The sequence below is a fragment of the Syngnathus floridae genome, chromosome 2 (assembly GCF_059516105.1).
Source record: "Syngnathus floridae isolate MCC-2025c chromosome 2, RoL_Sflo_1.0, whole genome shotgun sequence".
Taxonomy (NCBI): Eukaryota; Metazoa; Chordata; class Actinopteri; order Syngnathiformes; family Syngnathidae; genus Syngnathus; species Syngnathus floridae.
The window spans coordinates 6,632,860-6,647,500 of NC_142414.1; the positions used below are offsets into that span (position 1 = coordinate 6,632,860).

Genomic DNA, 14,641 nt, shown 5'->3' on the forward strand with positions numbered 1-14,641 from the left:
AAGACCAGTAGATCAATCAGACCAAATTTACCAATTATTTATTCCTGACAAAGCGCACTAATACAGGCCTGGGTCCCGGGTCCCTCACACTAAAACTCGTGCGTTTTTGTGACCACCAAAAGACGACACATTCTTCCGGGTTGCCCAGTTTTAAAGAAACACAATATGAATATTAAAGCATGCAAAATATTGTGAGATGATTGGTGGATGGCCATCTCCTCCCCGTCCAGGTGTCGCTGAGGTCAGGCGGTTGGGTTTTCCCCTCGATGCCCAGTCCCATAGATGTGCTGTTGTTCTCGATCCTCACCGACCTTGAGATTATCTCGTCCGGTACTCCCTGCCTGGGCCTATACACAACACTTCCAAGAAAACAAGTTCATGCAGTTTGCCTGCACATTCCTCGGCCCCCACCAATCCACACGAGCACTTCAATACTAGATATTAATATGATTATAAGTTTAACACAACCTTAAAAAATATGTTTGCAAACTCCCAAAAACACATTTTCCTTTACTTCTCACCTGGCGTGCACAAGAGGAGAGGAGTTAATCGAAGGATCTCTTGGGAATCCAAAATGCTGTGTGTGAAAGTGCTAGCATGAGCTAGCATGAGCGCAACTCCCGCGTGATTCGCATTTAAATCTGAAAATTTTACTTCCTTGTTGTCGAGGAAGTGGCTTTAACTTGAGCATTCTGTTTGGAGCAGTCTGGTAATCACTAATTACAGCGGCAGTGCACACTAACGCACACGCTGGCGCATGAATGAAGTGAGCTCGTAACACGGCCCCTAGGTCGTGTTTATTGAGAACTAATTGTACTCATGCTGCTTTATTGGGACACTCCAAGAGGTTCTAGCAACCTTTGCATGAAATAGACATTCGTGAAAATCATGTGAAAATCATGTGAAAACCAATTGGAACATTTGTTCAATGCTGCTCCAGCATAGTTTTCCTTTTTAATCCAATTAGTCAACTGTTTATACATTTGTGCTATTTTTTTTTTTTTTTTTAAACAGTCATTTTCAAAAGTTTAGGAGGAGGCTTTTGCAGGTTAACTGGAAAGGAGACAAACTTTAAGGCAGTTAGGACATGATTCTTGTCAGTTTTGGAAATCAAGATAATGAAGTTAGCTTGGGTCAAAGGTTGGTTTTTGTCTAGTGCGTAAAAAACTTTTCTCTCTGCTTCACCTCTCTGACGACATAGACCAGTGCACATACTAAAAAGTAAAATCCTAAAATACAGAGAGATATGAACTGTCGGGGTGTGTGAGAGGAGGTGGTGTGTTGAATAATTGGAAGTATGTTACAAGAAATGATGGTAATCCCTCAGTCCAATTCAGTCTAAGATTGGGTATATAGTGAGTGATGATAATGACCTTCCTACGCTGTGCAGTTAAGTGAAAGCGTAACACCCTTCACTTTATCAACTTATCTGTGTGTTTTTCTTTCTTGAATTGTCTACTTGACACTTGACAAATGCAAATTGGACCAAATAACAGATATGTCTAGCCAAGGAATTGGATTTTGCCCCAAGCTGCCCACTGCGGTTCTTTGCAGGAGAAAAATGTCGAACAATGACCAGTGGCTTCATCTGTGTTGCTTAATCTCACCTCTTAAGAACATTGCAGAACAATGAAAGTGGTCCAGAACGCAGCAAAACTTTTCAGAGTGGTTTGAACACTAATAGCCATGAACCAAAGTCACTTATAAATGTTGCTGTCAATCACAACGTAACGCTGTTCGGAACATTCTCTTGTTTTTATCCAAACTAAAATATCTTCGAAAAATCCGTCTGAGCACGTCATCCTTGGATGCACAGGTCAAAATGTAATTTATTTCTCTGTCTAGTCTCATCTTGACCTTCATTTCATTTTTGCTCTCTCCTCATCCTCTTTGATTGATCTATGTACCTGCTCATTGCTGGCTGGATTATGAGGAGACTTTTTGTCCTGTTTCCAAGGAGCCATGTATCACCCAAGTTACTTTGCCTTGAGTGACTGGCCATGAAAAGTCAGATGGTGGTACAGATGGATGTTGTTTGAAGGGTTAGAGGCCTGGTGAGGCAGTCTGTCACTGCTCAGCTGAGAAGTACTGATTGTTTTTGGAATACCGCTGTTTTGTATGTTGTGGATACAAATACAGTATTTCATAGAGACCAACTGCTGTGTGTGTGTGTACTTGAGGCCATTCTCACTTTAATTGCACATAATACAAATAATACCAAAGTATATAAAGTCAACTTGTCAACTGCTCAAGTTTTCTCTTATGGCCACTCATTTATGCTATTACCCTCCCAAAGTCAGCTTGGATGGGCTCAGGCACATGCAGGACCCTCATGAATAGAAGCTGTATCGAAAATAGATGGATGGATGAAATAAATGGGTCAATGATTTCTGTGTGCCACAATTTACCAAGGATCATAGAAACGCATGAAATCACAATGTCATTAGAAAATAGACCCTCATCTGTCTGTTTTCTATCATTCATTATATCTGTCGACGTCATTGTCTGCCAGGAAACATCCACAACTCATACCTTCAACTCAGTAGATTGTTTTTTTTTTTTAGACATTGCTGGCTTCTTCTTGATGTCCTCTCACAATATCAACTCTTAACAGCACTGAGCTTTCTCCATTTATACAGTAGAATCTTGCTTAACTTCTTATTTAACATGAATTAGTGAATTACAAGCCTTTAGAGTCATGCAAGGTAGTAATTGTTAATTGTAGTTCTTCTAAGAAATGTTTTGTGGTCATGGGTCTGTTGAAAACAGCAAACTCAAAACTCACGTGTGCTTTAGGGAAGCTATAACACCTCCAATCTTGTCACAATGATTGGACACTAAATTGGCAGACTCCTGACTCAGATTAACTCTTGTCGAAGTCATTAGCAGACATTGCTAAAAACATGTTTACTGCAATTGTTTGTGTGGTATTGGTTCAGAAAAAGGTTCTCAGAAAGCGTGGTCCATAAATTTGACGATTAGAGATTAAAAATAAAATTGTTCAAGTCAAAGTAATATATGCTTTAATTCAAACTTTTCTGCTGTGTGCTCTGAATAAATAAAGATAGTTTGCTCGCCCCTTTGTTTGTTGAGATTGTTGAATGTCTTGGTCTAATTGTGTCATACAGTAAGCCACAATTGTAGATCGTGAGTGGCACCTTGTGGGTGACAAACAGCACGTTTTTTAATGTCAACTTATTATCAATTATGGACCGCGTGGGACTCAATCTACTGTCCAATTGCAGTGATGTGATCTGAATGGAAAAGGGTACATCTGCAGCAGTAGCTCTGCAATCTTGCAAGCAGTGAAATTGATTGTAAAGGGAAGAAAATAATGGCTCTCACTGAGTCAGCGGTTACGCATGAAATTGGAACACACTATTAGAGAACCATCCAAAGATTATATTTTTCTCTTGTTTGGATTTAGATAAAGATCAGATCTCATTTTCTTACCAATGCAGAGATCCACCGTAACTGTATATTTGCTTAGTAGCTCAAATTAAGTTAAGCAGCAGTATTTTATTTAGTTTCTTTTTTTTTTTACTCATTCACTGCCATCGACAGCGATAGATGTCAAAAATCCATTTTAACTGGGCTGGCAGGGAATGAGTTAATGGATGAGCAGTATTAAACTGTCATGATCGAGAATCTGTCAACCTGCAAATCAACTCTGTTGGAGTTCTCAATCACGCCATCACAAAAGCACCGGAGACCTCCTTCCATTCTTCTATTCGTGTGGTGTGGCAAACCGGACTGAACGCTGACCTTCTCACTTCTACCAGTGATTGTGTGTGCGTATGTGGATGCACACGTATGTACAGAGTTTGTGCATTTGTTTATATGGGAATTGGAGACTCTCTTACCACCCTTAGCGAGAGGAGCAAAAGTGCACAAATAGGCATCACATCTGCAAAACAATCTCTTTCCCTCAAATATGCTTCCCTTTCACTGCTTATTCATCTTTGTCCTATGTGAAACATTTGCCTCATTCTCCAACACCAATGTCATTTCGCCAAGTGGGAAGCAGACGCAAAAGCTCATCCAGGCAGGAAGGAAATAAATTGTATCAACTCTCGCTTATCACTCACATGTACTTGTATCATGCTACCATTTTTTTTTTTATGTCTGCAAATCTTTATCTCTATGCCATGTATAATGGTGGCGAGATGTTATCATCGGAGACGGGCCAGCTTGACTAAATGGGGGCGGCAAATTGACTGTAGGAGAGCCTCTATCAAGCAATCTGATAGCATCCCATTATAGACGGCTTGCAGATGAATATGATTAGCTTTTCATTCCTAGTAATGGGAAGATCTTCTGCAGAGGGGAGGAGATTAAATGTTACGCGGCGCTTGTTATTGCCTAATTTGGGTAAAAAGACCATTCAAGTTCTCGGAGGGGACGATGAATACTTTACGGTTTCTGTCTTATAGTTCACCATCTGTCGAGGGCGTGTTCTCCAACTGACGTGTTTTTACATCGCGTTTGGGATGTCCATCAGAGTGACTCTTTTCAACATTCTTGAAATTATGTTACTTTATAGCAGGGGTGTCAAACTTATTTTTGTCGCGGGCCGGATCATAGTCATAGTTTGCTTCAAAGGGCCATTAAAATTGTCAACCCAAATAAATGTATGACCGTCTCATATTGTACATATATATATAGTATAGGCTACAGTGTAGCAAACATGACATGGGCAAACTACGGCCCGCGGGCCACATCCGGCCCACGGGGCCGTTTAATCCGGCCCGCCAGACCTGAATAAATTGTATTATTAAAAATTGTTTGGGTCATTTTTCTTGCAATTACTATGTTTCCCCAATAGATGGGGAACCGTCCGCTCGCGCATTTACTCCCGGAAGCCGTGTCAGAAAGCTCGGTGCGCACTCGCAAGTGCGTGTACGTACTAAGTAGTACGGACCCGGTGCACACCGCGCTCTATTTCCATCAGTGCCAAATTTCGAGTGTAGGCTGTGACGTCAGCATTCTCGTAATTCGCGCACTGAGCTTTCAGATAAGGTTTTACGCTAACGCCACCCACAAACCTTCCCCTGGAATCCTTCCATTAAAATGAGTGGCCCGAGGAAAAGAAAGGTGGACACTGAGCGCCGAGTGTTTAAAAAAAGAGTGGACCATTTGGCTCGACCTACGTGTGTGAGCAGACGCTCAGCCACATGAACGTCAACAAAGCCCGTCACAGATCTAGGTTAATGGACGGACACCTCGGCTCTATCCTAAGAATTACCAAAACAAATTTTACTCCAGACCATGATGCCCTAGCAAAAAAGGGAGACCAACAATACTATTGATTTTTTCAATACTTTATTGAGATGTATTCTTTCACTGATTCTTCAAGATGATGTATTCTGTCAGAATGTTTGCCGTTTGATGGGATTTTGCCTCATTAGATACATATTTCATAAATCTGACCTGCAGGTGCTGAAGTGATGGAAACTATTATTCATAATAACGGTGTCGTATTTAACGAGAATCACTGATAGTAGTTTTTTGGTGAAATCTTTTTTTAATGCTGTTAATAAATGCATTTGTTTTCAAAAAGCTTTTTTTGAATATCCATGCTTTACTACCAATTAAAAGTAACAACCTTTTATGCAATGACCTTTACATGTCATTTCTATTACTTCACACAAATACTACATCCATCTGCTCCTGGTTTGGCCGCCCGGTCAAAATTTAGAACCCAATTCGGCCCGCAAGTCAAAAAGTTTGCCCACCCCTGGGCTACACAAGAAACAGATGAATAACTAGTTTTCAAAACAGAGACTCATAAAAACTGTTCAAATATTTAAAAATGAAATCAAATAAAATATTTAAAAATATAAATTATTTTAAAAAATGAATGGTGATAAAAATTGCTAACAATATCTCTATTTTTTAATAGTGAAAACAATTTGAAATTTTGGAATTGACATCTGAAATTCGATGCACAATTTGTCTTCGCGGGCCACCTAAAATGATGTGGAGAGCCGTATCTGGCCCCCGGGTCTTGACTTTGACACCTGTGCTGCATAATTTGTGACTGATATGTCATTTCTCGGACAAGAATATTTCTCATTGTACCTAACTGTGGATGTTTTGTGCATCAATATGGTACATTTAGATCAGAAGAAGGGGCCGAGGTCCACAAAGGAAAGACCTTGAGTGCCTCTTACCACTAAAGATAATCTAAAGATTTGTCTGATTTAAATCGTTCACCTCAATGTGCAGCCACTTCAGAAGGATGTGTGCTAACAATTGCGGTGAACTCCATTTCCTGTGCTGCACTCGAGGTCATTGAAGACTTTATACACTATTGATAAAGGATTGACGGATAAGAAGATGTTAAGACAGTGAATCTGAAAAATCCTCCTGAGACATGTTTATATCGGTTCCCCAATGAACACAGCATACATATTATTTCTTCATATGGATTTATAGAGTGGCAATCGATAGACTATACATCAGCAGCCAATCATGGGATGATTGGGAAAATTGAGTGGAAGATAATCCCATGTCAGTTGCATGAAAATCAGATAGCAACAGCTTGATATAATGATTTCTTTTAACTCTCTGCTGCTTATCAGGACCAGATTTGAGCTGTCGTTTATCTCAACTTCTGGCAAAAATCTGGTTACATTGCTCACATTCATAATGATTGAAATTTCAGTTATTGGCTTTAATCGTTAATGTCGCAGAAGTTGAGAAAATAATTTGTGTTTTGAACATTGTATGAAGCAAACAGGAAAATACACTGCTTTAAAATGCATTAGTTTGCATTCCTCACACTACCCAGTCAAGATCTGATCATACGTATAAGCAAATGGAAAGCACGTATGATTGAGGGAAGGATTTGGGGGAGTCGTCTGTGATTGCACCTTTGTGCATTTCATCCCCTCTTGAGCTTCCCCGGCACTGAAGTGTATTTCTATTTTCATCGTCTGACACATCACCTTGCTTTCTGCAGGGGTGACAATGATGAGACAAAGGCAAGACTTTGCTATATTCTGCTGCCTGTCTTTCCAGCTCGCTCTCAGCTGTAACTCACCTTCCAGCCTTTCAGGGCCAATTAAATTGAAACTCACGGAAAATATGTTACGATATGAGAACTTATGCCATGCTGAACAAATTGCTGTTCTAGTTTTTTTGTACGATTCCTTCTTGTGTTTGGTTCACACAAACACGAATTACAATCTTTTATTGGCCCTGGTGAGTGGAGCGCTTTAAAGATTGAATTATGAGTTGGAATCTGTTCTAATACATTTTGTAAAACACTGTTTTAGGCGAGAAAAAGGACTTGTAACCAAACTACCTGCGTTATTTTCCCTTAAATGATATTTAAAAAAAAAAAGAACATTGAGACTCAGAGAAAGATTGATTATTTTAGTTTCTTACTTCAGCACTTGTCTGATTCCTGTTTCTCCATTTGGACACAAAAAAATGACTCTAATTGTTTGGTCTGCCTTCTCCGCCGACAATCAGATCACCTCTGACGTGCAGATATATCACCCTGAATTAAGCTGACTAACTTTAAGCAACATTTGCCGTGTGCCTTCAAAACTTAATGTTGTGGGGGGCGGGGGGGTCTGTCACTTTAGAGTCCTCCACATTATTGCCGTTAATCAAAATGACCTTTTCCAATGGCCAAAGTCAGTCATCAGATGGAGCTCAACGAGGTTTCGCAAGACACATTTGTCTAAGATGCTGTCTTTGTCTTTGCAGATATGGAGACATGGTTCCAAAAACCATCGCAGGGAAGATCTTTGGTTCAATCTGCTCTTTGAGTGGGGTGCTGGTAATCGCCCTGCCCGTTCCTGTCATCGTGTCCAACTTTAGCCGTATCTATCACCAGAACCAGAGAGCAGACAAACGACGGGCGCAGAAGGTACAGGTGAACACCATTTTTACTTGCTTCAACTGGGCTCCAGAGGCTTGGATGTCCAGACCTCCAGCCAACAGGGCAGTTCTGACTTCTTCCAGATTAGAGGACTTCGCAGGTTTAGGGTTTTCTTTGAGATGGTGTGTAAAACACACATGTACGTAAGATGGTGAGGCACCACATTGGCTTCAGACATACATTTGACCATCTAGCATTATCTTTCTTGATATGCTAAAGATCAGTGTTTAGGAAAATTCATTAATTATATCAAGGATGAACAATTTAAATGATAGGATGGGTCACAACTTTTCATCTGTGCAGCTGGGGTGACCACATAGGACCTTAAACTAATTTATAACAAAATTCAATTTTAAATATGAATAAAAATACTCATACTAGCAAACTGTTTTAAATCTAGAACATTCAAAAATCCAAACATACTAGTAAATATGCATGTCTTTTTAGGTTTAGCCTCTAGACATGAGAATAATTGTGTTACTATTGTCTGCATGTGACAAATTTGTTCCCGGCATCAGCTGGTCCAAATACAAACTGGGGCTGCTAATCATAGTTTGAGGGCAAAGCCGACTGTCCTAATTCTTCTGTGATGCATCATTGTATTGTTGATTCAGAGCTGGGAGACATCAATCCATTCATATTTCTATTATAAGTGAGCTATTGATTCAATACTTTAATTACAGTCGATGCAATTTGCGTGGAGCCTCACAGAATTTTACTCAGAGCTATTTTGCCTTTCTGGAAAAATAAAAAAAACTATATACTATAGATATATATATAATATATATGTGGAACAGTGCTAACATTTTATGCTATGAAAATTACAACCACTTTTGAATGAATCTTTTTCTGACAGAATTTGATGCAGTCAACACAGAGGAAATTAGTGACAAGTAAGGCCAGAGGCAAAGTGGAAACAGGCTAAGCAGGCAAGCGCTAGAGGCGACATGGGCCCAGTGTTCTTTCCTGAAATAGCCCTCATCCAGATGAGGTGTGATTTAGAAGGTCATAACATGTCTGTCTGCTTTTGTTTCCCACTCTTGGTGTGTCCTCCATGTGGCCGTGACCACTGGGCCTCGCCCGACAACAAACAATGAAATATAGTTTGCTTTTCAAAAGCAAAACCCGAGGTGCAGAAAAAGACTCGGCTGAAAAGAATAACGAGCCATGATAATCTCACATCGATCAGATAGATGGACGAAATGAAAAACATGATTAAGCATTGTTGCATTGTTTGTGGTTGGTTTGTGGCAAGAAAATGTAAAACACAGTGGGACGCCTGATGTCACGGCATGACAGTTTTGGCCTAACGACATGTGTTCTGCTGCACGGCAGGCGGCTGTCAGGATTTAACTATCTTAATGTTTCCATACAGTGTAAAGCTAGCTACGTGAGGCTCCATCACAGATTTAATGCATAACAAATAATTTAAAACACACACAAGACTAAGCAAGGCTATTATTTTAAGCTACGTCATGTTCATGCATTAAATGAATGGGTGAGATAAGAAACTGTTGCTTCATTCCATTTTACCAATATTCAGCCTAGTGATTTCGCAGTGTTGAAGGCGATCTCCCCCTAGTGGTACATGAAGGAATCACAGCCTTAATGCAATTAGTTGTATTTAACTTAAATGTTTAGTACATACAATCTTTGAGGGATTTTAAACCTTTTTCAGGTTCTTTTTTAGAGTTTTATGTGCAATACATTAAAAAATCTATCTTTCTTTTATTTACCATTTTAAAACCAGTTGCAAACATGCCAGGGTAGAGGTCGTATTATGCAGTGCAAGTTAGATGACTTTTACTGCTGTTTTATAGCAAGTACAACGACCATGTGCTCAGTTCATTACATGTTAAATCACATGAGTTTAATGTGCTTGGAATCTATTGACGGACCAGATTTAACCGCTACACAAGATGATCACTCGAGAGAAACAAGATTGACTTTATTACCTTTTTATCCTCGATTGTTTCACTTCTCAGCGTTCGACCCCAGCTATAAATTGCTCTGGCAGGTCACACATTTCAATATGCCAATACCATCTACATTGCACTGTGTTCTTTAATGCTCCATAATTTTAACTACGTGTGACCTTCTCGAACATTATGCCAACTAATTAGCGAGTATAACCAGCCATTAAATGCAGGAGTCACTTGGCAGTACCCACACAGAAAATCTATTCTACCTCAGATCATTTCCTAAAATCAGTGCATTGTTCTGTATTTTACAATTTTGAAAGGTTGTGGTCAAAGGAAGCTAAGATGGCTAGCAGATCAAATTCAGTGTTCCTCCCTCAACTTCTTTTGCTCTCCTGCCAGCAGAGCCGCGCAACTCCGCTTCTGCATCCGTCTCATTTCAGGTCTAATTTTTATTAACTCTGGGTACCCGCTACAATTAGCTATCTTTCTGGTTGGCAGTTGAGAGACAGCTCAGATTCCTCGTAGTCCCAGCGGCTGCGTGTGAGTTGCATCTATAGCTGCAACACAAACTGTTACAGCGCTCGCTAATCTGCCCTCTGGTTGGCATCACTAGCGTCGCTTCTGTTCGTTGAACATTGACTTCAAAGTTCCCTGACTGCCGGTTTGATTGCATGATTTAATCGGGAATAAAGTGTCTAATCTACTGAGGTCAAACTTTGCATGCTCTTAAAATATTAGCATGGGAGTAATGGAATTCAAGATGGTTCTAATTAGCATTCTGGATACCCAGGCGAGAAATACTGTAATTGGAGAATTACAATGGCCAAGGATATCAGGGAGATTAAAAAATGGCGATGAAGAGCAAGCAAGAGGGGATTTGAATTTCCTTGAATTTTAACTCCACCCCCTTTTTTTTTTATTATTAAAGTACACAGGTCACTGTTAATGCTAATTGTGTCATTCTAAATGTTTATGTTGCATTTAAAGACAAAATGGAATCATAATTTCACATCATGACGATAGAGTCCCAAATTATCAAAATATTGGAAATTGTATTATTATTTTTTTAATAGTTGGTGGCCTACACCTCTCCTTGTGGGAAATATTCCAATTGCCGAAGTGTGGCCTGAGGGTGCCTCCGATGCACTTCGTGACTGCTTCGACACCACTGACTGGGACTTGTTTAAGCAGGCAGCCACCTACAACGATTGGACGGACATAGAGGAATATACTGACTCTGTTACCTCTTACATCACGAAGTGCATCGATCATGTGACTTGCTCGAAATCCGTCGTCACTCGCGCGAACTGGAAGCCGTGGCTGACGGGGGCTGTCCTCAGACTGTTGAGGGCCAGGGACAAGGCTTTCAGAGCAGGCGATGAGGCTGGCTTGAGGACAGCGAGGGCCGACCTGTCCCGAGGCATCAAAGAAGCGAAGAAGGCGTTCTCGTGCAAGGTCTCCACCCACTTCAAGGACAGCAAGGACGCACGTAGCCTTTGGCGGGGCATTCAGACCATCACGGACTACAAGCCCGCGCCGAGGAGCTGTGAGGGCGACGTCCGTCTGCTGAACGATCTGAACCGCTTCTTTGCTCGCTTCGACGCCCAGAACAGCACTTGCCCGCTGAAGACCACTCCCCCCCCACACAAGCAGCCCCTGCGCCTCTCTGCCGACGGTGTGAGGAGGGCGCTTGCCGCTATTGACACCCGTAAGGCGGCGGGCCCTGACAACATCCCGGGTCGAGCGCTGAAGGACTGCGCTGGGGAGCTGTCGGGTGTCTTCACGGACATCTTTAACGTTTCCCTGCAGCAGGCCATCGTCCCCTCGTGTTTCAAGGCTGCCACCATCGTTCCTGTGCCGAAGAAACCTGCACCGTCCTGCTTCAATGACTACCGCCCTGTGGCACTGACGCCCATCATCATGAAGTGCTTTGAGCGGCTGGTCTTGGAGCACATCAAGTCCGTTCTCCCCCCCACCATTGACCCTTTCCAGTTTGCGTACCGTGCCAAGCGGTCCTCTGAGGATGCCATCTGCTCTGCCCTCCACTCGGCCCTCACCCACCTGGAGAGGAAGGACTCATATGTGAGGTTGCTGTTTGTGGACTTCAGCTCTGCCTTCAACACCATTGTGCCGCAGCGACTCATCTCCAAACTCGACGAGCTGGGCCTCAGTACCTCCCTCTGCAACTGGATACTGGACTTCCTCTGTCAGAGGCCTCAGGTGGTGCGTGTTGGCGACAAAATCTCCGCCAGCATCCCGCTGAGCACGGGGGCCCCCCAGGGCTGCGTGCTCAGTCCATTGCTCTTCACCCTGCTGACGCATGACTGCACTGCGACCTACAGCGACAACCGCATAGTGAAGTTTGCTGACGACACGACTCTGGTGGGTCTCATCACGAAGGGCGACGAGACTCGGTACAGGTCGGAAGTTGACCTTCTGACCACGTGGTGCAGGGATAACAACCTCCTGCTGAACGTCGGTAAGACCAAGGAAATCATTGTTGACTTCCGGAAGGGTCACAAAACACACCTGCCGCTGATCATCGACGGTGCTGTGGTGGAGAGGGTGAGCTGCACCAAGTTCCTGGGGGTGCACATCAGTGAGGACCTCTCCTGGTCCGCGAACACCTCGTCACTGGCAAAGAAAGCTCAGCGCCGCCTGTACTTCCTGCGGAAGCTCAGGCGTGCATGTGCTCCTCAGGCAGTCCTGTCTACATTCTACCGTGGCACCATTGAGAGCGTCCTCACCAGTTGCATCGCTGTCTGGGGTGGTAACTGCACTGAACAGAACTTGAAGGCCCTGCAGCGCATAGTGAATACGGCTGGTAAGATTATTGGTGCTTCGCTTCCCTCCCTGAAGGACATTTACACCTCCCATCTCACCCGCAAGGCAACCTCGATTGCCAGAGATGTGAGTCACCCGGCTCACTCTTTGTTTGACCTTCTGCCCTCTGGGAAGAGGTCCAGGAGCCTGCGCTCCCGCACCACCAGACTCGCCGACAGCTTCTTTCCCCAGGCTGTTAGGGCCCTGAACTCGCTACCCCCTTCTGCGTAGCGTGCGGCACTGTTGCGCTATTTTCGGGAATGTCTGCTGTACGCGCACTTGCTCTTTTTTGTTTTTTTCTTTTTGTGCTCCTCTTAATTATTTATTTATTTATTTATTGTTGTGTTATTTATTCATTATTTATTCAGCACGCTTTTGTTATACTTGTTTACTGTTTGTCTGTTGTGAGCCATGTCTTGTCACCGTGGGATAGGGGGGAACGAAATTTCGGTTTCTTTGTGTGTCTTTGGCATGTGGAGAAATTGACAATAAAGCTGACTTTGACTTTGACTTTGACTTTAAAGCAGATACAGATTATTAAACATGGAACGGGAGGAATAAGAAAGATGGCATTTCATTGACAGTGTCAGCCCTCAAATCTCCAAGACATATTTATTTATACTTTACAGGGATTTTAAGTGTCAATTCAAATTGGGTCAACCAATACACTGCAGTTTGCTAATCCTTAGGCCTGCTAATAAATGGCGACATCATTACTGTATTCTATTAAAGGTTTTGTCACAACACTAAACAACCAGTAAACATGCAGAAGCGATGCATTGGCTGAAATATTTGTCTCGTCCTGCAGCACAGCTTGTCGGAAGTGTGGCCTTTTAGACCCAAAGAGCTTTCATAGTACAGTAGATACTAGCTAATTACTTTCCGAGCCTCGGCACATTAAGAGGCATGCAAACGTTCTGTCACTTGGTGGCGACGATGATGTTGGTGAAGGCATAGCTGTAGCTTATAAAAACTGTGGTTTGGTCTCGACTCTTCATCACGTATAAAAACTACACACTTTAATGACTTTAACATTGTCGTGTTTATCTTTGTCGCAGTGAAAAGATAATCACTGCCGGTAATGGGAGTCGGAGCGCCACAAGGTTAACACTTCTTTATCACGGGACAGAATATAGCACGAGCATTGTTAATATAGTTACAAGGTGTGACTATCAAAGATTTTTAAAAACATAGAGCAAATCTGCTCTCATATTGCGGCCAATTCTTTGAAGGCGTGAAACAAAATATACTTTGTGCGTAGGTTTGGAATTGCTCTTCAACACTTATTTACAATGTGTTGATGACTCTGGTCATGAAGCGTGCGCGTGTGTATGTTCTCTCTCAAACTACAATTATTTTGGTATTAGCAAATGATGGCATGGTTTTATTGCTATAATCCTGATTGGATTCCATCATGGTGAGAGATTTTTTTTTTTACTGTTTTGTCTACAGCACAGTCACCCGTGTTAATGAAAGCCATCTGCCCATAGTTTCTCACGCTCCAGTAATACATCGTTTTTTAAATGCACTTAGGTCCCAATGGCTCAAAAATCTAGCTGGGCTGAAGAAGAAAAAAAAATTCGGATAGCCTGGCGCGTTGGTCCACTCCACCCTCACACATCCACCAATGCTGCGCAGCAAGAAGTCACTAGAGAGAGAATCACAATCCCAATGCGACATCAAAGAGTTATTAGAAAAGTGCTACACTGCACAAAAATGTTAGTGTGTTAGGTGTTATTAAATTAAAATTTTGTATGTGTCCAACAGCAGTTCATCATGAACAATGTTTTTGTATATTGAATAAAATACAGTTTAGCATTTAAATTTATGCCAGTAAAATCACATCCTGACATTATCTGCATCAACGCGTTTTACATGTGAGCACCATTTCCATAGATTGTCAATAAACCCCAAAAAAGCACATGACGTACACAACTAACTTTATACATACACCCGTTTTTTTCACATGAATATACTATCGCACTCTTTAAAATTCATTGGT

General features: G+C 42.0%; 1 protein-coding gene across 4 annotated transcripts in view; it reads left to right on the forward strand.

Annotated features, from left to right (window-relative positions):
* kcnd3 (potassium voltage-gated channel, Shal-related subfamily, member 3) overlaps positions 1-14,641 on the forward strand; it is a 71,943-nt gene that overhangs the window by 50,689 nt on the left and 6,613 nt on the right. For 2 of the 4 annotated variants that reach the window (XM_088360633.1, XM_088360652.1), the window contains exon 3: positions 7,720-7,888. In XM_088360633.1, coding sequence (XP_088216759.1) covers positions 7,720-7,888 — 169 coding nt within the window. The remainder of the gene's footprint in view (positions 1-7,719; positions 7,889-14,641) is intronic. The other 2 variants (XM_088360642.1, XM_088360662.1) reach the window with 1 other exon arrangement.